The sequence below is a fragment of the Aureobasidium subglaciale genome (genome assembly GCF_000721755.1).
Source record: "Aureobasidium subglaciale EXF-2481 unplaced genomic scaffold scaffold_3, whole genome shotgun sequence".
Classification (NCBI taxonomy): Eukaryota; Fungi; Ascomycota; class Dothideomycetes; order Dothideales; family Saccotheciaceae; genus Aureobasidium; species Aureobasidium subglaciale.
Window position 1 is genome coordinate 537731 of NW_013566992.1, and position 21686 is coordinate 559416.

At 51.4% G+C, this 21686-nt stretch overlaps 9 protein-coding genes across 9 annotated transcripts; 5 read left to right on the forward strand and 4 right to left on the reverse strand.

Moving 5' to 3' along the window:
- The first annotated feature begins 384 nt into the window (after window positions 1–384).
- Window positions 385–1640, forward strand: AUEXF2481DRAFT_36845 (uncharacterized protein). Its single transcript, XM_013491384.1, has 3 exons — window positions 385–777; window positions 832–1094; window positions 1147–1640. Exons 1-3 carry the CDS (start codon window positions 476–478, stop codon window positions 1266–1268), a joined length of 687 nt encoding a protein of 228 aa, XP_013346838.1. The 5' UTR covers window positions 385–475; the 3' UTR covers window positions 1269–1640.
- AUEXF2481DRAFT_2294 (uncharacterized protein) lies at window positions 1392–2042 on the reverse strand (the record flags this gene model as incomplete). Its single annotated transcript, XM_013491185.1, has 2 exons — window positions 1392–1507; window positions 1565–2042. The coding sequence occupies 2 exons, from the start codon at window positions 2040–2042 to the stop codon at window positions 1392–1394; spliced, it is 594 nt and encodes a 197-aa protein (XP_013346639.1).
- Window positions 2043–3613: 1571 nt separating this feature from the next.
- AUEXF2481DRAFT_46061 (uncharacterized protein) lies at window positions 3614–7594 on the reverse strand (the record flags this gene model as incomplete). Its single annotated transcript, XM_013491462.1, has 1 exon — window positions 3614–7594. One exon carries the CDS (start codon window positions 7592–7594, stop codon window positions 3614–3616), a length of 3981 nt encoding a protein of 1326 aa, XP_013346916.1.
- A 631-nt stretch (window positions 7595–8225) lies between these two features.
- Window positions 8226–9878, forward strand: AUEXF2481DRAFT_36849 (uncharacterized protein). The gene is made up of 5 exons (XM_013491385.1): window positions 8226–8398; window positions 8462–9011; window positions 9072–9167; window positions 9217–9305; window positions 9359–9878. Exons 1-5 carry the CDS (start codon window positions 8256–8258, stop codon window positions 9429–9431), a joined length of 951 nt encoding a protein of 316 aa, XP_013346839.1. The 5' UTR covers window positions 8226–8255; the 3' UTR covers window positions 9432–9878.
- A 2286-nt stretch (window positions 9879–12164) lies between these two features.
- On the forward strand, window positions 12165–14863 carry AUEXF2481DRAFT_2298 (uncharacterized protein; the record flags this gene model as incomplete). Its single annotated transcript, XM_013491186.1, has 5 exons — window positions 12165–12217; window positions 12279–12306; window positions 12367–12425; window positions 12479–12728; window positions 12782–14863. The coding sequence occupies 5 exons, from the start codon at window positions 12165–12167 to the stop codon at window positions 14861–14863; spliced, it is 2472 nt and encodes an 823-aa protein (XP_013346640.1).
- Window positions 14864–15277: 414 nt separating this feature from the next.
- AUEXF2481DRAFT_26725 (uncharacterized protein) lies at window positions 15278–15646 on the reverse strand (the record flags this gene model as incomplete). The annotated part of the gene is made up of 1 exon (XM_013491280.1): window positions 15278–15646. One exon carries the CDS (start codon window positions 15644–15646, stop codon window positions 15278–15280), a length of 369 nt encoding a protein of 122 aa, XP_013346734.1.
- Window positions 15647–15820: 174 nt separating this feature from the next.
- AUEXF2481DRAFT_480821 (uncharacterized protein) lies at window positions 15821–17612 on the forward strand. The gene is made up of 2 exons (XM_013491603.1): window positions 15821–16450; window positions 16503–17612. The coding sequence occupies exons 1-2, from the start codon at window positions 15994–15996 to the stop codon at window positions 17567–17569; spliced, it is 1524 nt and encodes a 507-aa protein (XP_013347057.1). The 5' UTR covers window positions 15821–15993; the 3' UTR covers window positions 17570–17612.
- A 504-nt stretch (window positions 17613–18116) lies between these two features.
- Window positions 18117–19181, forward strand: AUEXF2481DRAFT_95035 (uncharacterized protein). The gene is made up of 2 exons (XM_013491546.1): window positions 18117–18706; window positions 18781–19181. Exons 1-2 carry the CDS (start codon window positions 18318–18320, stop codon window positions 18842–18844), a joined length of 453 nt encoding a protein of 150 aa, XP_013347000.1. The 5' UTR covers window positions 18117–18317; the 3' UTR covers window positions 18845–19181.
- Window positions 19182–19273: 92 nt separating this feature from the next.
- Window positions 19274–20605, reverse strand: AUEXF2481DRAFT_36854 (glycoside hydrolase family 62 protein). The gene has a single exon (XM_013491386.1). It carries the CDS (start codon window positions 20433–20435, stop codon window positions 19452–19454), a length of 984 nt encoding a protein of 327 aa, XP_013346840.1. The 5' UTR covers window positions 20436–20605; the 3' UTR covers window positions 19274–19451.
- Window positions 20606–21686: the final 1081 nt, after the last annotated feature.

The window sequence follows — 21686 nt, forward strand, 5'->3', positions numbered from 1 at the left end:
CTGGAATCATATCGTACCTTGAGCAGGTCTCCGAAGTCTTGTAGATGACATAACCCATACCAGCATCGGTCTCAACAGACCCCAAATGTCGATTGATGAGTGTTGCAACAGGCGCATCCCGTTCGCGGCCAACAAGTCAAGTGCTTTATCTCCCGAACAAAGATTCTCAATCGATGCTCATGATGAACCCGCATTCGCGATACAGAAGACAGGGCTACCAGCCAAAATGTATGAGAGATTGATACTTAAGTCGGCAACTTCAAGGATCGTCCTGCGGTAAGCAAAAACGCCACCAACCGGGATGTCTTAAGATTAAGGAGGGTCACGAGACCGGCTCAATCGAGCGCCAAATGATTGCCACACTTCGAACATCTCCGTGTTGGAAAACGCACAAGAGTTGCGCGTTCCCTTACGTGATCTTTTGTATGTATGACAGCTTTGACGACTGCGAAAGAAAAAAGAAACACACGCCAACATGTCAACACAAGTGCCGCCCGCAACGGCCCCGCAGCAGCCACCCATGGACCCGACCATCCCGGAATGGGACAACAACGCCGTGCACACGTCCAAAGATGGAGTCGCGACGACATCAAAGTCTGGATACCCTCGTGGTGGAAAGATAGTGTTTCAGGAAAAGTTCGATGCTGTTCTGCCACGATCGCGGTCGTATTTTGGACTCAAGAGACGCACTTTCTTGATTGTTGTCATATGCGCCTTTCTCGCATTGCTTGCTCTTGTCATTGGTCTCGCCGTCGGTCTAACAAAGCATTCGAAAGGGTTAGTTTTCATCTTTGGGTTGTGGTCGCACTGAGTCGTATTGACTTTTCGCAGGAGCGGTCAGAATCTACCACTACCGACAAACAGCGAGCAGCATGAAGGTGATCTCACATACTACGGGACAGGACTAGGCTCCTGCGGTATCACCTCGTCCGATAGTGATTCAATCGTGGCTGTTTCCCATTATGTCTTTGACGCTGCATCGAGAAGCTCCAATCCCAACCAGAACCCTTTGTGCGGTCTGAAGATAAGAGCCTCGAGATACGATGAGCAAGTCGGAGAGAGGCGAAGTGTTGACTTGACGGTCGTCGATCGCTGTAAGTTCCATCCTGGTTGTCCTAAGTTCGACAATGTGCTGATGTATGATAGGTGTTGGATGCGCGGCTACTGACATTGATGTATCTCCTGCGGCATTTGATAAGCTCGCCGCAAGAGCTAGTGGAAGAGTCGACGTGACCTGGGCCTGGCTTTCGCCTCAAGCAACTGCTTAAGTTTGTGTTGCGGGCGACACATCACATGAACAACGATTGGACGACACAATTTGATGAAGACATGATTGATTCGTAATATGCACGCCTAAGCGCGACTTTTCTTGCAAGGCCAGCCTGCGAGTTTTAAGGAGCATACTCTGCGATCAACTGAATATCGACACAGTTGCGGGGGGTGGTAACGTTCATCCATCTGTACCAGATGGCAGTGGCTGGACCCCATTCCAAAGCCTGGTCGCAAGCTATTCAGCGAGATCAGCACATCATACCTCTCAACTCGGACACTGGAATCTACTCACCATACCAAGACACCCTCTGGGATGCCCAGTCCACAATACCACCCTCATTGACATAGACTCCCTTGGTACCCTGTTGGCCAGAGAAAATCTGCGCAATCGAAGCATTCGAGTACGAGAGCAGAGGATACAACACGAAGCCTTGGGGATACTGTCCATCGCCAAATGCCAAGGTACTGTTGCTGGGATTCGTGGTATCGGTCAAGTGTCCAACAATTGCGTCGCTCTTACTAGAACGTAGAGTTGCGTAGTAGCCTGCACCATAGGCATACTCGGCGAACATGTAGCCAACAGTTGTGGAGTCATTTAGCTGCCGAGCGCGGATAATGAAGTTGTCGGAGTTGTAATCAAGAGGAGGTCGAGTTATGTTTGTGCTGGATGTGGTGTTGGAGACTGTCCCGTTGGCTACTCTAGGCAGTACGGCTGCAGTAACGGCGCTGACGCCGAGTACCAGCGAGGTGATTGCCCTTGCGAAATGCATTGTCAAAGACTCGGTTCGATGGATAATAGACAGGAGATCAAGATAGGGATACGCAAGCAGCAATTGCGACTGGAAGATTCTCTTTATAATGATTCTGAGAAAAACGGTTGCGAACTCAACAGTCTTCTGCTGCTGTATGACGATGTCTCGAGAGCGGGTCCGTTCACCATCGCGTAAAGAATACTCTCGTCCTTGTTCTCGGGCCCGTGTGCGGCCCTGAGATATGCAGTGCTACATATGCCAAGAAGGATTGCTTTCTCTACCTGATTTTTTCGGACCAGTCTCTTTCAAGATCATAAAAGCCGCAACAAGCGCAAACTTGCCAGTATGCGAACAATGTACAGAAAACTACATCTATCCTCACACGTGAAAGAGATCCACTAGAATGCCTTAAAAATATATGCAAGACAGCAAGGATGGTACACGGCAAGACAAGACGACCTGGATTTTTAGACTTCTTGCGTTTTGGGTTTGTGGCAGAACGTGCAATGCTTCCCGAGACGCTTTCTTTTCTGACGTCGGAGTTTTGTCTCCTGACGATCATCCCAGAATGTTCCACTCTGATGACGAGACTGAGACGGCTTGAATAACGACAACGTTTTGGATGCAAGGAGTCAACATTCGAGGCCCATCGTTCGACTCGCAACTGCGATGGTAGAGAAGTAGAAAATGCGTGAGTAGGAGTATTAGCATAGACACGAGAAACACGATGTGTTGAAAACTCTAGGAAGACGTGGAAAGTTGAGCCGTAAAAGGTTAGTGGTCCAGACTACTGCTGTCATGCGGCGGACATCTCTTCACGTCATGCTTAAGGGTGACGAGCTTGGTCGACATCAAGCAACACAAGACCTTGATGTCGTGGTCGTTGCCGACATGGTCACAAACGGCAGAGTTGGTCTTCAACCTTCGTTACCCGATTGTATTGAAGTACTATCGATACTGACAGATAACCTGTTCGACCAAGGCACTCTCAGCCTAGTTACTGTATTTCTCAATCTTGACCTCTGCAATCATCAGCGAGTTTATGCGATTGATGAGAGCAGGGTCATTCAAAATAAGGTCTTTGGCAGATCTCGGTAAAACCTTCCACCTACAGCTGAGCAACTCCATGCCGTAAACATGGACCATGACGTGCTCAGTATTTTCAGGCCATACCAGCCACGACTCAAGAAGTGCAGCGATACCATGTCGCTTCGCCTTGTGTTCTCTAAGCAATTGAGACTGGACGTATGTCTCTCAGCTATAGCGTCGTCTTCGAGACTCTTTATCTCGAACTCAGCTCGTATCCTTCGCTAACAATACGCTTTCCTCCACTTGTCTCAATAATCAATAATGAAGCTTGGATATGGTTAGAAAGTCACTATAGCCAACAAATAAGAGAGAGAGGTGGAGCGGGATGTACGTAAAATTCATTGAAACGTTAAGCTATCTGAGTGATTCTCTCATCTTTTGAGCATGTCTATCATTCACTTTTATGCGACCGGCAGTACTATCGACTCCATGACACCCGGCCTATCGCTAATCATCTTCTAGACGTGCTCTCTGAGGGGCAATTCGACGGTAAGGGGCTCCTAGCGATCCTTTTCCTTCAGCTCATCCTCAGCGCCCTTGACGACAACAGCCATGTCCTTTCTAGCCCAGTCCCAGTAGTCGGCCCATGCACGTACGTGATCTGCTGTAGTCTCGGCAGGGAGAGTCTTGTTGATGATGACGCTGACCTTGGCAATAGCCTTGTTATGCTCACCGAGCTTCTCGAGCTCTTGCTTGACGGCAGTATCCTTAGGCTTGAAGGCAAGAACTGCTCTAAATGAGGCTGCCAGACTTTCGAGACGGCGAACAGTCTCCTCAGGTGCGAGTGTGATGAGCTTGGTCAGCATCAAACAACACAGGATCTTGATCTCATGCTCATCGCCGACACCGGCCTGCACACGGTCGTAGAAGGCTGGGATCGGGATACGAGAAAATGCAGTCTCCATCAGAGCGTACAAAGTCTCGTATGCAGATTTGCGAAGCTCGAGACCGTCGTCAACCTTGTGCTTGAAAGGACCCATAGAGACCTCGCGGATCAGCTCGGTGTTAATGACAGTCTCCTTCAGGGCAAGAGGCAGGAGAGTGTCCAGATGAGGAAGAATCAAATCAGGCTTGTTGTGTGCAGCAGAGTTGAAGGTAGTAAGAGCGAGGCGACGGTTATGCAAGTCGGTCTCGTTGAGCATGGTAGTGAGCATGGGTACGATGCTAGGCTGCAGGTAGACGTCGTACGAGGGATCAGTGTCAGAGAACGTGTAACGAAGAGCTGAGATGACCATGCCGCGTACAGTAGGCTTTGGGTCGCTTAGGTATGCCTGCAGTTGAGGAAGGTATGCAGCAGGATCAATTGTGGCCAATCTGCCGATGCATTCGGCACCAACGACCTTGTTATCTTCGACCTGTGATGCGGTGATGATATTGTCCCAGAGCTGCTTCGAGTACTTGATGACCTCTGTTTCAGCAGCAGTGTGCTGTAGCAGTTCCTTGATTGTATGCAGAAGTAGATACTGTTTTCCTTGGCTCATACTGGATTGGATCTGAGGTAGGTAGCTCGAAACGTTACCTGCAGCAGCACGACCCAGCGCGACTGCCGCAGCAAGAGCTACCTTCTCCGAGGTCGAGAAGAAGGAAGTGAAGACTTCAGGACCATATGGGAAGGAAGGACCCATACGAAGGCCAGCTTCACCGAGGATGTAGAGAGCAAGGCATTTACGCTTCTCGTCAGATGTGGTCTTCAGCTCGGCTTCGAAGTCTGCCAGCGAGACACCGACGGAGTTACCTCCAGCGACGAGGAGTACGCCAATAACCTGACCAACAAGCTCGGGGTTGCCGTTGACACCAACCTCGCCGAGCAATGCCTTCATCAGGTTCTTGCCGGCACCCTTCTTGCCGATGATTTCGAGAGACCCAAGCAGCGCATCGAGTGCGGCACCAGTAAGGTCCATCTTGGTTACAAAGCAATAGGCACGGACAACCTCGGCGTCGAGGACAAGCTGGGGTCTCTCGTTGGCGAACGATCCGATGATGACCAGCGCAGGGCCAATCAGGTGAAGGTCCTGATCTATGAGAATCAAGGGCAGCAAAAGCTGAACAATCTTCTGAACAGTCTCGTCATCAAGATTCTCGCGACATGCAGGGTTAGCAGCAAGACGCTTGAGTGCGGCAAGACTGGTACCGCGCAGCGTTCTGCTAGACTTGCGAAGTTGAGCACCCAACTCAAGCGCGACATCACGGACCCAATCGGGTGTGAACTCCTTGGAGCCTTGCGCCAGAATCGCAACAGTCTCAATGGCCTTGACCGATGCCAAACGAGTGAGCTCATTGCGCAGACGTTCATTAATCAGCTGCAAGCCTGAAAGCCTGCTCTGTTGGCTGAGAAGAGCTGAACCTCCAGACGTGCGACCAATCAAGAGACCAAGAGATTGAACAGCCTTCTGGCGCACTTCGGTGTCAGTGTCAGAAGCGGAGATGCGTTGCACAACAGTGTCGTAGATTTGTTGCAGATAGGTTGCATTTTGCTGCTTTGAGCCCGCAGAGCGAGGTGGTGTGAGAGCCTTGATGTACACCTGAATTGTGTCAAACGCTTCGCTCGACACCTTGCTGAACTTCTCTTTGGATACAACGGTCAAGGCAGGCATAATCTTGCTAAGATAAGGCTCAACGACCTTGGATGAATGACTGTCGGCAACAACGCGCAGCAGACGTAGAGACTCAATACGGAGAGCATTGTTTGTGACGGAAGCACCTCCAGATGTGCCAGCAGTAGACTTCATGGCATCGAGTACAGGGTCAATGACCTGATCGATACGCTGCGAAAGACCACCGTGCTGAGCAGTAACCAGATCTGTAAGCAGAGAGATGACAGCGTGCTTGGTAGGTACAGTGCTCGACTTGAGCAATTTGGCAGAACTTTGCACGATCTGAGGGTTGATTGCGGACAAGCTGACTTGAGGGCCGCCTTGGGGTGGGGGTGTAGATGGCGAAACATATCCGTTGGACAGTGACACTTGAGGGCGTTCGCTGGAGAAGCTACTGTCGCGGCGACGCTTGCGGCTGACGGGAGGGCCGGTAGCTGAGGAGGTTCTGCGATGACTGGATACAGAGCTGACTTCACCAGTTTTTCTGATGAGGAAGGCAAGGGTTGAAAGGACCTCGAGGCGTACGCTCTCTTCACGTTCTTGGAATCGTGATAGGAGGGCAGGCGCGATCTTTTCATAGAGAATACCGCTGTCCAATAGATCGCCACTTCCTTTCGTGGCGATCAAGGTGTGGATGAGCTTTGCGGCACCGCGGCGCACCTTCCAGCTAACATCATCCTCATCGTCAAAGCCAGTCTCCTCCTCAAAGTCCTCATCGACGTCGAAGTCGTCATCTTGGTCACTCTCTGCTCCTTCCATATCCTCATCGTCCTCGTCGCCCGCATAGTTGGGATCGTACTTTGCGAAACGAAGGCATGAGTCGATCAACTCGGGGAGGTATGGCGTCATGTCCTGTCCACAAGAGGCCAAGAACGACTCTAGAGCCAGTAATGCAGCCTCGCGTACCTCCTCCACTTGAGGGTCACGGCCTTCATCTGATTCGGCGGCTTCCTCGTTTTGTTGATCTAGCTCCTCTTCACTTAAGGGTGACAGGACGAAAGGTGCTAGTGTTCTGAGGTAAGGCCCAAATTTGCGGGGTATCGACTTAGCCATAGAAGCGAATGTGGTGAGGTATAGACGACGTTGAGCGGGCGTGAGGTGACTCTGGCGCAAACTTTCGATGGAACGAGACACGACTGAACTCAGGAGAGAATCGGAGAAGTAGGGTGACAGCACAGAGAGCGCGGTGACAGCCTTCTTTTTCATGACGGTACTGCAGCGAGGGTTGTCCAGCACCTCAGTTGTGACCTTTTGTAGGGCTTCTACTTCCACCTCCTGCAACATGGAGCCGAAACAGCGAGCAACTTCGACCAGAACATCAATAGCATTGCTGTCGATACCAGTCTCGATCTCGATTTGGATCATACCCTTAGGTGGTGCAGGAAGGTTCTTGCCTGTAGCAATGACTGTGTAACCGACAAGGCGAGGGATCAGCGCACGACTGATGGCTAGATAGGCTTCGTTGACCTTCTGAGTGCGAGGTATCGACGGCGTAGGGCGAGGGAGAGCGACGACCATGGCTCTTACCGCGAGAGCGGGGATTGAACTGTCGATAGCATTGTCTGTACGGAGGTTGGAGATCTTGTCGAAGGTGGGGCACAGGATGCTCTCGGGAGCCTTGTTGACGAATGGGCCAAGGCATTTGATGGCCATGTTTTGCACGTCGCCATTTGTGTCGTTGAGAGTGGTGAGGAGACCCTCAACGACGCGTGCGCAGCAGCTGTAGTCGTGCGAGATGAAAGTGGGGTGGCCAATTGTGAGCATTTGGTTCAAGTCGTTCAACGACATGTAGCGAATATCCGAGTCGTTGTCATTCAGCTTGGGCAAGAGCGCGGCGACATGATGCGCCGTCGGATTTGGGGGTATCACAGCCGCTGTGGTGGCCATTTTGGGTGTGATTGATGGTCGTTGTACAGGGACGTAGAGGTGATGAAGCTGGTGGTGGGGGAGAGGATAGACTAGTAGAGCTCTGTCATCCAAGGGCGGCGCAACAGCTGTCAAGAGGCAGAGTAATGTTTGAAAGGTAACAGCAGAGGTGGAGATGAGAGAGATTGGATGAAGCGGACAAACAACAATAATTATTATTCCTTCACTCTTGCGACGGCGTGTTCGTCTCGTGTTGGCGCTCGTTGCCTGGATGCGCACGGACGCTGTCGCAGCTTTCCCATTGAAGTTATGACGGATGGAGGCTCTGAATTATGACGCTTTCCATATGCTGTGTATTCTAATGCTGTAGAGATGTTGATACTTTTGGATGAAGCTTTTCTGGAAGATGATATTGAGCTAATGTCTCAGTAGAAGTCAACCAGATTACGTGTCTGTTTATACATCATCAAAGATCACCTCGGACATGCCGATTTTCGAGCTTCATGCTCATGAAGTTATGACGGAAGCTCGAAGAAGGAAGCTGCAATTCTTGGCAATCATCCGACCCGGCGAGCACTTTGGCACTTTCTAACGACGCTCGACCGGCCTTCTCTCGAGCGCGTCACGCATTGCCAATTAGTCAATCACCATACACCCCTCCTCTCAACACTCCATACACATCATGGTTCTCCCCCGATCTGCCATGCGCGGCTTCTCAGCTGCCCGTCTCTTCCGCTCTTCCGTCCGTCCTGCCACCCGTGCTGTTGCGCGTAGAGGTTACGCCAGCGGTCACGGCCACTCGGCTCCCAGCAGCGACTTGCCATGGTAAACCATCTCACCGAGCCTATTTCAGACCCATTGGATCGCCATTGACTCGTCTCCCTACAGGATCATCGGCTCTGTCGGTATTACCGTTCCCGGCGCCTGGTACCTCTGGCCCGATTCGTCCCACGGTGACACTCATGGTCCCGGTGAGGCTCACGCCAAGCACCTCGAGGAGCACCCTGAGATTGCAGAGCCCGAGGAGCAGGAAGAGGAGGAGGAGAAGTCCGAGGAGCAACCTAAGGAAGAGTCCAAGGATGATGAGTCCAAGGATGACGAGTCCAAGGATGAGCCCAAGGAGGAGTCCAAGGGTGGTGCCCTGAAGGATGGCGAGGGCGAGGCTGTCCAAGCACCTCCTCAGTCCGGTCACGAGCCCGAAGAGGGAGAGTCCAAGTCGAAGCGTACCACCGATGGCGCCAACATGCCCGAGAGCAAGGGTGACGTCGAGGGCGTCAGCTTCAAGGGCCCCACCAGCGAGGGTGACTCGGACAACAAGATGCCCGACGAGCGCAAGCGCGAGCCTGACGGCAAGGGTGCCTTTAAGAAGCGCATCGACTCTGGCTACGGCAAGAATCTCGGCGAAGGTCCTGAGTTCAGATCTGATGGCTCCACAAGCGTATGTTCAGACAATCAAGACCCTGCTGCCCGAAACCGAAAACCAACTTACATATCATAGGCTGCCACCGCAAAGACCACCTCTACCGGTGGCCAGGGCGATATCTCTACTAAGCAGGCCGGTCTCTCCTCTACGCCCACGCGCCACAGTACCGATGCAAGCCTCTCTATACCGTCCTCTACGTCCCCTACTGACTGTTACATAGATCACCAAAGACCCCGAGATGTCCAAGAAGGGTGAGGGAGCCCCTGAGACCGCCAAATCACAAGGCACTGTCTCCGTGGGACGACCTACGTAAGGCATCTCCCTGTGTATACCGCTGTCATTCAATGCTAACGATCTTGCAGTCCTGAGAACCAGATTGGGGAGAAGAAGGGTGAGACCAAGGAGAACACCCCCACCGAGTCCAAGGACGAGTAAATTAGAAACATCGCGAGTCTTTCCTAATATGTTCTATCTGACCTACGACCACGAAGGTAACGAAAGCAACACCCACATTTGCGAACTTTTGTACATATGGAAAAATGTAACATTACCGCCAATGGGCATGAGTTCTGCCTCCACTTCAACAAACTACTCTTCCTGCGGGAAATTCAGATGCGACGAAAGCTTGCGGAAGCTGTAGAAGATAACACTTGGTGACTGGAAGATCTCGATCGAGCTGCATGCAAAGGCGACGGGGAAGTACATTGGGATACTGGTGCTGATGTTCATGTTGATGTGAAGCCTCAAAAGCTGATGAGATGTGATGCTGAAATTTGCCAAGTCCAAGATTCTGAGCGGACAACCCTGACTACGATTTTCAATCTCCAAATATTGTAAAGAAACTCGTTTGTCCTTCCCAACCTTGCATCCAGAGCATAACTATAGCGATCTGCTTCTCCATAAATGTGATCACAAGTCACCAGTCCACTGCCGCAAATCCCATAACATTTCCAGCAACAAATTCCTCCAAAGTCCATCTTTCCTCTGCCTCATCTGAGTCGCCGCCAATCCATGCCCAAGCTTCCACATCATGACGTTTCCCCTGAACATCTCCAATCTGTGCGACGACTATCTCCCACTCTCCACTGCTTTGTTGAGCATAGAACTCTGCAAACAAGTCCAAAGCATCACTTCCGGACTTTGGGAAGTAGAGTAATCCTTGCACATGAGAGTATGCAGATGTGAGTGTTGAAGGCATGATAGTGGGGAGAAGAGTTTCTGCGTCAACACTTGTGGTATGATTGAGTAGGATTGCTGGGCTCAAGCGGCGGAGGAGACGATAGGTGCGTGTATGCAGGACGAGGGAGAGGGTGTGTAGGAGTTGTAGGGTCGAGTGGATGAAGATTGGAGTTGGACCTGAGAGATGGTCTGGTAATGTCGAAGGTGTAAAGTGGGTTGTCAAGGCGAGGTGGGAGGAGAAAGGGAGGTAGGTTGTCGTTAGGGCACTTGGACATGGTAGAGGTGGAAGAGCTGGATCAAGGTTGGTGTTTGTCCAGGAGTCCTCAAATTCTGAAGTGATATTGTGGCCCTCGTATCCCTCATCTTCAGGAGTGTGTGTGGGAGCTTTGGGCGGGATGAGTGGGTATGGTCTTCCACATGCACAATTTGGTGTGCTGTCGACTTGGGGAGACATCTGGACATGCACGTTCTCCAAATTTGCACCCGTAGCCACCTTGACAGTTGGCCGCCTTGCTGTCTTTATCTTTATACAGGAAAGGAGTGCACCCATTCTGTAAAAGACACAGCACTTGTTGCTCAGATCAAACACCTCAAAGGCTGACTGACGCTCAATGAAAGATGTCTTCTCAGATTCCAAGTATGATTGTGTATCTTTCAATCTCGAAGATGTCAAACTCAGGGAGAGGAATGTATCTCTTGCCTTATTTCAATAAGAGCAAGAAACTTTCAGATGTTGATGTCAATCTGACCAACATATGAGCACTGTTTGGCTTAGCCAAAATCAACTTCGTATGCCGCAGAGAGCTAGCCAATGTCGTTGTCAATGTCACGGAGAAGAATGGTCATCATGATGAGCCAAATGTCAGAAAAGGAATTGACTCCGATCACTATGAAACTGTGAGAGCTCACTCAAAAGCGTCGAGTGGCCTCATTATATCGTTGAGGCGCTCATCGGCAGTCAAGTCGAAGTCTTGTTGGCTTGGTTGAGAGGTCTCATCTATTTCGTCGAGACACAAACGTCGAGTAGCTTTCACTAGCAATGTCGAAATGGGCAGTGAAATATCCAAAACTCGAGTGTATTCGCTCGACGCTGTTACAAGAGATGGGAATGCATAGCTGTGAGGGCCAGAGTATCGAGACGAGAAATGAAACGGGTAAGAGCAGCCATGCGAAAGTTTCACGAAATACAAACCGAGCAGGTATGGCTTGGTGGATCTTAATGCCGTTGATTTGCAAAGAACGCACAGTGTGTTTTACTCGAGTCAGCGAAGTATTAGTGGAAGGGCGGAAGAAGTAGCATAAAGCTTGCCTGGCAGTTGAAAGTTGGCCGAGCTTGCTGCACGTTCGTCGATGCCATCAAGGTGCGGCATACATGAGTACCTACCTTCTCAATCAAGCTGTCGCAACATTCGTGGAATGCAGGCGGTGCCATGTGCGGGTTGCTGATTTCGTAAGGCAAGACTCGCCGTCTAGAGACAAATATAATGGAAACAGCAGAGATGTCTCAGCAAGCTCATGTCGTGGTGCACAAACGCCTTCGCAGTTGGCAGGCGATTGCTGAATGAAGTAGTGTGAAACCAAGTATTTAGCGTAGGCAGCAGTAAGCTTGCTGTGTACAACATGAGCGAAGTCATGTAATTGGCGTAGATATGGATCGGTCTATCAGGTTCTATCAGCTTCTCTGATGGTGGCGTAGATGAGTAGGTAATCATTGTCAAAGTGTCGTGTGGAGAGTGAAAGCTGGCCATGTTGACGGGTTGATTGCGGTGGAGAGCGAGCCCCGATTCCGAAGCTTGGCGGGAGCTTCTTCACATCGTCATTGCCTCACAAGCGGCACCTCTTCACAACTCTCCGTCTCACTCGCCATCTTTCCCCATCAACACATAACACTTTTGTCCATCAACTTAATCTCCCTTTCTCTGTTCAGATCTTGAACTTCTCCTCCTCCTCCTCATCAACACATACTCCGCAACAAGATCAACAGCCATCATGTCTGGGGAGCCGGATCACGTCGAGACCAAGGCCAAGGTCAAGCTTGAGCAGTACGATCATCACACGCCTCACCTTTAGTAGCATGCGCATACTGACTTGTTGTTCTTGTAGTGACACTTCTGGTGCTGAGCAAAAGCATGTGAGTTGCTGGTCCATCACCGCCTTTTGTCTACGAACCCCCAACTGACTTGCCCCTCAGGTCGAGAACGACGTATCAACGGCTATCCTCAAGAAGAAGAAGAAGCCCAACTCATTGATGTAGGCGCCGTTACCTCTCTACATGGTCCGACTCACAACTAACGAGTCCGCAGTGTTACTGACGCCACCAACGATGACAACTCAATCATCGCCCTCTCCAACAACACCATGGAGACTCTCCAGCTCTTCCGTGGCGACACCGTCCTGGTCAAGGGAAAGAAGCGCAAGGACACTGTCTTGATTGTTCTCGCCGACGACGATCTTGAGGATGGTCAGGCCCGCATCAACCGTGTCGTTCGCCACAACCTTCGCGTCAAGCACGGCGACATCATCACCGTCCACCCCTGCCCTGACATCAAATACGTAAGCCGCCTAAGCGCAACGCTCCAATGACTTGATGCTAACACCCACAATAGGCCAAGCGTATTGCAGTCCTCCCCATCGCAGACACAATCGAGGGTATCACTGGTTCCCTCTTCGATGTCTTCCTCGCTCCCTACTTCCGTGAGGCATACAGACCCGTTCGTCAAGGCGACCTCTTCACAGTCAGAGGTGGCATGAGACAAGTCGAGTTCAAGGTTGTCGAGGTGGATCCCCCAGAGTTTGGCATTGTCGCGCAAGACACCGTCATTCACTGCGAAGGTGAGCCCATCCAGCGCGAGGACGAGGAGGGTAACCTGAACGAGGTTGGCTACGACGACATTGGTGGTGTTCGCAAGCAAATGGCTCAAGTCCGTGAGCTTGTCGAGCTGCCCTTGAGACATCCCCAACTCTTCAAGTCGATCGGTATCAAGCCTCCTCGTGGTATCCTCATGTACGGTCCTCCCGGTACCGGTAAGACTCTGATGGCCAGAGCTGTTGCCAACGAGACTGGTGCTTTCTTCTTCCTCATCAACGGTCCCGAAATCATGTCGAAGATGGCTGGTGAATCAGAGTCCAACTTGCGCAAGGCCTTCGAAGAAGCCGAGAAGAACTCGCCTGCCATCATCTTCATCGACGAGATCGACTCTATCGCCCCCAAGCGTGACAAGACCAATGGTGAAGTCGAGCGCCGTGTCGTCTCGCAACTTCTCACCCTCATGGACGGTATGAAGGCTCGTTCCAATATTGTTGTTATGGCCGCCACCAACCGTCCCAACTCGATCGACCCTGCTCTCCGTCGTTTCGGACGTTTTGACCGCGAAGTCGACATTGGCATTCCCGACCCGACTGGCCGTCTCGAGATTCTCCAGATCCACACCAAGAACATGAAGCTCGGTGACGAGGTCGACCTTGAGAGCATTGCCGCCGAGACTCACGGTTACGTTGGTTCCGATATTGCAGCGCTCTGTTCGGAGGCCGCCATGCAGCAGATTCGTGAAAAGATGGACCTTATCGACCTGGACGAGGACACAATCGATGCCGAGGTGCTCGACTCGCTGGGTGTCACCATGGACAACTTCAGATTCGCCCTTGGTGTCTCCAACCCTTCGGCCCTTCGCGAGGTTGCCGTTGTCGAGGTTCCCAACGTCCGCTGGGAGGACATTGGTGGTCTCGAGGAGGTCAAGCGCGAACTCATCGAGTCCGTCCAGTACCCCGTCGACCACCCCGAGAAGTTCCTCAAGTTCGGTCTGTCACCGTCAAAGGGTGTCCTTTTCTACGGACCCCCTGGTACTGGTAAGACTCTTCTTGCCAAGGCCGTCGCCAACGAGTGTGCTGCCAACTTTATCTCCGTCAAGGGTCCTGAGCTTCTTTCCATGTGGTTCGGTGAGTCTGAGAGCAACATCCGTGATATCTTCGACAAGGCTCGTGCTGCCGCACCTTGCGTTGTCTTCCTTGATGAGCTGGATTCCATTGCCAAGTCTCGTGGTGGTTCCGGTGCTGGTGGTGATGCTGGCGGTGCTTCCGACCGTGTCGTCAACCAGCTTCTCACTGAGATGGACGGTATGACCTCAAAGAAGAACGTCTTTGTCATTGGTGCTACCAACCGTCCCGAGCAACTTGACAACGCCCTTTGCCGTCCCGGACGTCTTGACACCCTTGTCTACGTTCCTCTCCCCGACGAGTCATCTCGTGAGGGTATTCTCAGAGCTCAGCTCCGCAAGACTCCTGTCGCTCCCGATGTTGATATTGCCTACATCGCTTCCAAGACCAACGGTTTCTCCGGTGCCGATCTTGGATTCATCACCCAGCGTGCCGTCAAGCTCGCCATCAAGGAGGCCATCTCAACCGATATTGAGCGTACCAAGGCTCGTGAGGCTGCTGGCGAGGATGCTATGGAGGAGGATGCCGAGGATCCCGTCCCCGAGCTCACCCGTGCTCACTTCGAGGAGGCCATGCAGAGCGCTCGTAGATCCGTCACCGATGTCGAGATCAGAAGATACGAGAGCTTCGCCCAACAGATGAAGCAGTCAAGTGGCAGCAACTTCTTCCGCTTCCCCGATGCCACTACTGGTGGCGAGAATGGTGGTCAGGATAACTTTGGCGAGGCCGGAGGTGATGACGACCTCTACAACTAAAGCATGTCGACGGTAGCATATATCATGGCAAAGGCACTTTGATAGAAGCGAGGAAGTTTACGGGAGGAGTTCTTTTATTCTAACGGAAGCCGCAATGGCACCAATTACTGATGAATTGACGGCGTGAAATGGCTTGTCTTTTATTCTAGCTATTTTTCAATATTCATGCGGAAATGTACTTCTGAACAAATGATTCAAAGAACCCTCGATTGTGAAGTTTTCCATGTGATACAAGTGTGCGAGGTGTAGAAAAGATAAAAAGTGGTATCATTGATGAAGTCCGAACGCTGTACGGAAGCGGTCAGTCGAGGTCTTCCTTTGTGCGCCGAATGTTTTGGGAAAAGCGTACCCTGTTGATGCATAGAAAGAAGATATAGAGAGAGAAGAGATGGAAGAGATGGAAGAGGAGAACGTTCAAGCAGTGTCAACTTGACATATCTTGTCCAGCTCCTTCTTGACAACCTTGACAGCCTGAGTAATTGCCTGATCGGGTATAGCCAGAGAAGGATGCCGGCCGTCCTTTGAAGCGCCTGAATCGGCCAAAGCCTCCTCAAGAATACGGTCCATCAAGTCATCGTACTTTGTACATTCGCCAGAGCGCATGAGTTGGGTGACGTGGTTCTTGAGATTTGTTGACCAGCCTGAAGCCTGAAGTTCGTGGAGGAGAGCATTCTGGATGACGGGGATTGAGCCATGGTCGACGAGAGCGGTCGTGAGTTGGGTTTGAGTTGCTGGCTGGGTAGAGAAACTAGTTGACTCTGAGACGGCGACTTTTTGCGACATGACTGATGTTTTTTGTGATTGTTGATGCGAGGTGATTGAGTTTGATGTATAGTATCAATGGGGAAGTTCTTGGTGTGGAGTTGGCTCTGGGACGATGGTCGGGGTTGACGAGGCTTGGCGAATGCTTTCAGGCTATGGAGACGGAGACTGACGACGACAGGTACAAGAGCGGACACGTTCACCTCGGACAAGAACAAACAGCTACAGACGCAACTCGCTCGGTATAGACAGCGCCGACCCACGGCCTCTTCTGTCATCACGCCCCTCAGGCGCCACATTAGCTTCTGCAACGGTGCTGCCCCCCGGTAAGCGCCGCCTCCACTTCAAGCCAGGGCGCGCGCAGTGGAATGTCAATGGCCGCCTACAAGACGACCCAATACCACCATGATTCTGACCCGGACGACGACTATCTCCACCAGACATACCACTCGCCAAGCCTAGTACGATCTCAGCTCAACGCCGACCATTCTGACGACGACGACATGACGACCAGTGCTGAGCACACGCCCACCACCTTCAGCCACTCGCTATCGCATTCGCTCAACCCAAGCCCGACCGGTCTGATTACTCAATGGACTGCTGAGCAGGTGGCCGACTGGGTCGCTGCTCTAGGCTTGACTCAGTACGCCGACGCCTTTGTCGACGAGGCCATTACCGGTCTGGCTCTGGTCGAGATGCAGCACCACGACTTCAAGGAGATGGGCATCATGAGTGTGGGCCACCGCTTGTCTCTTCTCAGAGGCGTCTACGACATCAAGATCAAGCAGAACATCCCCCTTGACCCGGACCACTACGTACCTTTGTGTCAGTCTGGCCCTGTTGGACGTACCCACTCGACGCTAACAACAATGCGCAGCTGCTGGAGACAACGCTCTGGACATGACGGCCACTCAGGACGACATCGCCCGCATCATTGAGTCTATCCGTATCCGCGACTCACGCATCCTGTCAGCAGAGATTGAGCTCAGAACTCTACGCGACCAATTCGACCGCATATCAGAAGAGAACAGGAAGCTGCGAGAGGATACTCTGCCTGTTATCAGGATGGTCAAGGACCGTTCGCAGCTTCCTCCCACTCCAGCAGAAGGACTCGGGACCCCTCCAGCAGACCTCAAGCACGAGAAGATTGGCAGTGGCTTGTCGCGCAAGTTTTCGACCAAGAAACTCTTCCTTGGAGGCGCTCCCAAGAACACATCGCCCACCATACGCGAATCGTCTACCTTGGACCCGTCCGCTGCTGCAATGGCAGCTACATCCCACTTGAACCCCTCGCATCCTCAGAACTCGCCAAACCAGCTTTCCCAGCCATCACCTACATCTCCTGCATACACTTCTTCGGCGCAAGCAATGTCCGCTGGCAATCGTTCCTTCCCACGCGATGTACCTCCCTCGGCTCGGCCTTCGTATATCGAGGACCCGCGTCAATCCCACGTCTCGCAAGCACCTTCGACAGCGGCTCCTCCGACTCGTCGCACCGCAGCAACACCGGCACCCCAACAAGAAGACCCGCCGAACAGCGCTCCACTTCCACGATCTTCTCGTGAAAAGGACAATCCACAAGTCGAGATCTTCAAGTCTTTCCGCGTGAGCATCGAAGACCCTTGTCACAAGGTCCTACCCGTGGCTTTGCAACGCTACAACATCAACGATGACTGGCGCCAATACTCCCTCTACATTGTCTATGGCGATCAAGAACGCTGTTTGGGTCTGGAAGAAAAGCCACTCATGCTCTTCAAACAGCTTGAACGAGAAGGTGGTAAACCCATGTTCATGCTTCGCAAACACGCTGCTCCTGTTGGTGAAGGCTGGTCTGCCAATCGTACTGTTCCCGCTCCTGAGATGCAGAATCTAGGTCCTAGCAGAGAAAGTGTGAGGAGAGAGAATGCAGACAACGGCCGTGCGTTACCTGGAGGTGTGCTCTAGGCGAGTACGCCTCTTGCTAGGCTAATGCAGGATCTAGTCGGCTTTCATCATGGCGGCGCAAAAGTCTCTGGTAGAAAGTTGTGGTATTACTCCATACAGCAGATTTCCGAGCAAGCTCTGAAGCATGGTGTCGAGATTGATATAGAAGACTTGATGGATTGCTGGAAGAGGCAGGAAAGCGGGTCGACTTTGTCTGAGCGGAGAGGAGCGCAGGGATTGGAACTCTGCACATTGAAATGACGATAGCTTTGGGTAGATATGCTGTTTCTCACGGACCTGCAAGTGGCCATTTTGAACAAGGTCGTACACATTTGGATAGATGTCTCTTTTCAATCTACACTTTTATTTACCACTAAACTTGTGCCTGTACCAGTGTCACTCAGTGTGTTTCTGGTATACCTGACTGACCAGTTGTGACATTTAAGGATATTTGACCTCATAATAACAGTGACCTTCTATTATTGACATGCTTCAGGCAAAGATGGTCTGTGCATCACCTCGGCCTTCAAGGTACCCAGAGGCTCTTCTCGACAGCATCCTCCCTGCCATCAATAACAAATCTCATTGGCTTTCCATACGACTGACTGAAAGCCATCATCAAATTCAGCTGAAGACTGCGAACTTCGTCTGCTGGATTCTCATCTGACCTTGGATTTTCCCCTTCCGACCTAAGAAAAAACATCTATTCCCCAAAGGTCCCTAACCTAAAAGCATCAACATCAACACCATCAAAAAATCCATCAAGACAATGTCCTCCATAAACATAACAACCATCCCCCGCATCTCCCGCGAACAACTCTCCACCCTGATAAAAGAAAAACACCCCTCCACCGCCATCATCGATGTCCGAGATTCCGATTACATTGGCGGTCACATTACAGGAGGCACCAATATCCCTGCCAACACTCTAGACTACAAGATTCCGGAGTTGGTGAGGACGTTGGGGGATAAAGAGGTTGTTGTTTTTCATTGTGCGTTGAGTCAGCAGAGGGGGCCGGGGGCTGCTTTGAGGTATTTGAGGGAGAGGGAGAGGGTGGGTGGGAAGGGGAAGGAGGAACAGGAGAAGGAGGGGGAGGGGAAGAAGAGGGGGCAGACTGTTTATGTGCTTGATGGTGGGTTTGTCAAGTGGCAGGAAGTGTGAGTATCTCCTTTTCATTCCATGGAAAGATGTTTGAGAGGGCTTTGATTGCTAAACCTTTGCTGTGGTGTAGGTACGGAGAAGACAAGGAACTCACAGAAGCCTATGAAAAGGATATCTGGGAGTTTGGATACTGATGGCCTTGGTTTGTCGAAGGAGCAATTCTTGCCTGTCTTGACAACTCTCAAAAAGACCTGACCTATCGACTGCAATTATTGCTGCAGGCCAATAACTGTAGTTTGTGGGTTGCATCCTCAAATCCGACTCGAATTGTCATCTTTAGGCCGCACAAATGCGGACACTAGTGCAACACATCAAATTGCTGTTTTGATGGATCAGCATATCCCACAGAAGAATATACTGACCACAATGTATTCTGTTTGCAAGCTGTAAAGTCTTGGCTTCGACAGATCTCCTGACGTATCATTCACATTGTTTTATGCAACGACAGATGCCTCGTATTGAATTCACCGCACAACCAATGGACATCGGTCCAGAAGACGAGAAGATCTTGTCAGTCATGATTGTCACAGTGTACAATGGAAATGAACAAGGCACACATGTGTTCCGGGGAGTATTCTAATTCTTCACACTGCCAACATCTCGAAACCAGTCGAGATATTGCTATGCTACTTGCTAAGGAAGAGAGTGACCCAGACAACGGTCCGATCCGTCAATCTCTCCAAAAACTCGATCAAATCTTTCTTCTTCAAAAAAACACGCCAGATAATGCTAGTTGACCCTCTACTTGCGAACGGGGTTCTTGAGGGTAAGAACAGCAGGGCGGTAAGGAAGCTTGTCGTAAGTGGCAGTAGACTTGGCATCACGTCCCTGGTACAAGAACTGAAGGTTGCAAGGGTCAACAGTGAAGGTCTGATCAGGGTTGGTGCGGACAAGATCTCCGTGCGAGATATCGTTGGTCCAGGTAGCACCACTGTTTGCCTTGCCGGCGAAGGGGTTGCTCTCAGAAGCAGCCTGAGGAGTCCAAGTACCACCGAGGCTGGTGGCGGTGAAGGAACGGAAGAAGCGACCGTTTGCACCTTGGGCCTCGACGATCATAAGGTACTTGTTCTGGCCCTTAAGGGTATAGACCTGGACGGCTTCGAACAGGTTGTTGGTGGTGTCGCTCATGATGATCTGAGCGGTGGGGAAGTTGCCGGGGAAGTTGCCAATGGGCATGCTGGCGCGGTAGATCTTGCCGTTGTCGCCGGCGAAGAACAGGTACATGTTCTTGCTGTCACCGATGACGGTCTGGTCAATGGCGCCAGTGCCAGAGTCGGTGATCTTGCCGCTGTACAGAGGCTGAGGAGCAGACCAGCCGTTGACGTTGGTAGGATCCGTAGAAGTACGGTAAGAGAAGGTAGTAGGACCCCACTGGTGAGCAAGAATCCACTGGTTCTTGGGAGCAAAGTGGAAGAGAGTGGGAGCAACAGCTGACTGAGGCAGCTTGTTCTGGGCAGCAGAGCCCAGCTGAGACCAGTCGCTGACGAGTCCGAAGTTCATACCTCCGTAGTTGCTGTCGTCATGGTAAGAGGCGTAGACAAGGTGCTTGCCGTTGTAGTTGGTGGTGGTGAAATCCTTGAGACTGACCCAGCCGTTCTTGGGCTGAGCAAGAGCAGTGGTGGAAGACCACTGAGGGTTGGAAGGAATATCACAAGTCTGAGCAGAAACAGAGCTGAGAAGCATGGTAGCCGACACCAGGCCAGCCTGAGTCATGGAGAACTTCATATTGAAATAGGTTGAAAAGGTAGTGATTGAATGGAAAGTTGTTGGATGGCGGATGGGAATACATTCAACTTTGGCGGTGGGTTCTATATCTTATATCTTTCCACCAGCGCGTGAGCTCGGGCGAGTATGTATTTGTCCATCTCGTGTGTCGATCATTAGATGTATTCGCTGGTTTCAGGCTGAGTGGTGGGCTCGGATGCAGTTTGACAGAACAGTTCTGTATAGCCGAACGAAACGTGGAGTGCATTTAGAGTGTGGGGTAAAATGCTAGCTTGGAGTCGACATGATGCTTATATCTCACCTTAATTTAGTCAGTACGAACGGTGATTGGTCCCGAGGGTCCGAGGGTCGTCTGGCTAAAGTCGTGATGAAACCCATACTTTTCGTCGAGGCGAACCTAGCGCATGGCTCCTTCCTGATCTAGTAGAAGATCTCCGCAAGCTTGAAACACGAGGTCCGGCTTCGAGAACTAGTGACATGCCGTTTATAGTCGGCGTGGCTGTGAACAGTCCTATAACGTGTGGCTTATTCCTAGATTGAGTCGATCCGATATGCTTCTAAAGCTTTAGGCTGAGGATTTGGATCGAAAGACGGTATGCCTACTTGAACGTATCGCTACGTCCTTAACAACGCGAAGCCTGCATTGGTGAACGGCAAAATACCCACCGGGAGGTTCATCTATCTGTCCAGCTGACGAGAGTCCCAAGACGGACCGAAAACACGCAGTCGTACAGAGCTTACACGCGAGGTGCTGAAACAAGGAAGCACTAGTCTAGAGTGGACATGATCTGGGGAACCATTCGCCTGAACACTTCGCGAACTGACCGAGCCACGGCGTCCGCAACTAGCATTCGAGAATGGAATGAGAGCCATGGCCAAGCTTTGCAAGAGATCAAGGCTCTCGTTCCTCAGACTGTATTATCTCGTGGAAGCTGCTGGACGTCGTACTTTCCACAACCGATTTATCTGGGCTGATCAGACAAGGATGGCCGTCGGTCCATTTCTCCTTTGACAGAAGGACTTTCCAAGGCCTAGATCGTTCTGACGATCAACAACAATTTCGATTCCACGTATAGCTGGCCCTCACTCTTGGTTGCTGCTAAAATGCAGTACGATCCTATGCCATCGATCAGGCCCCTCACCTAGAACGAGATGTGATGTTCTGAAATTACTGTTCACCTTAATGAACTCATGGGTGATATCACACGTCCAATACGCGGCTTCCTCGAGATGCTGAGATCCTTCGGAATC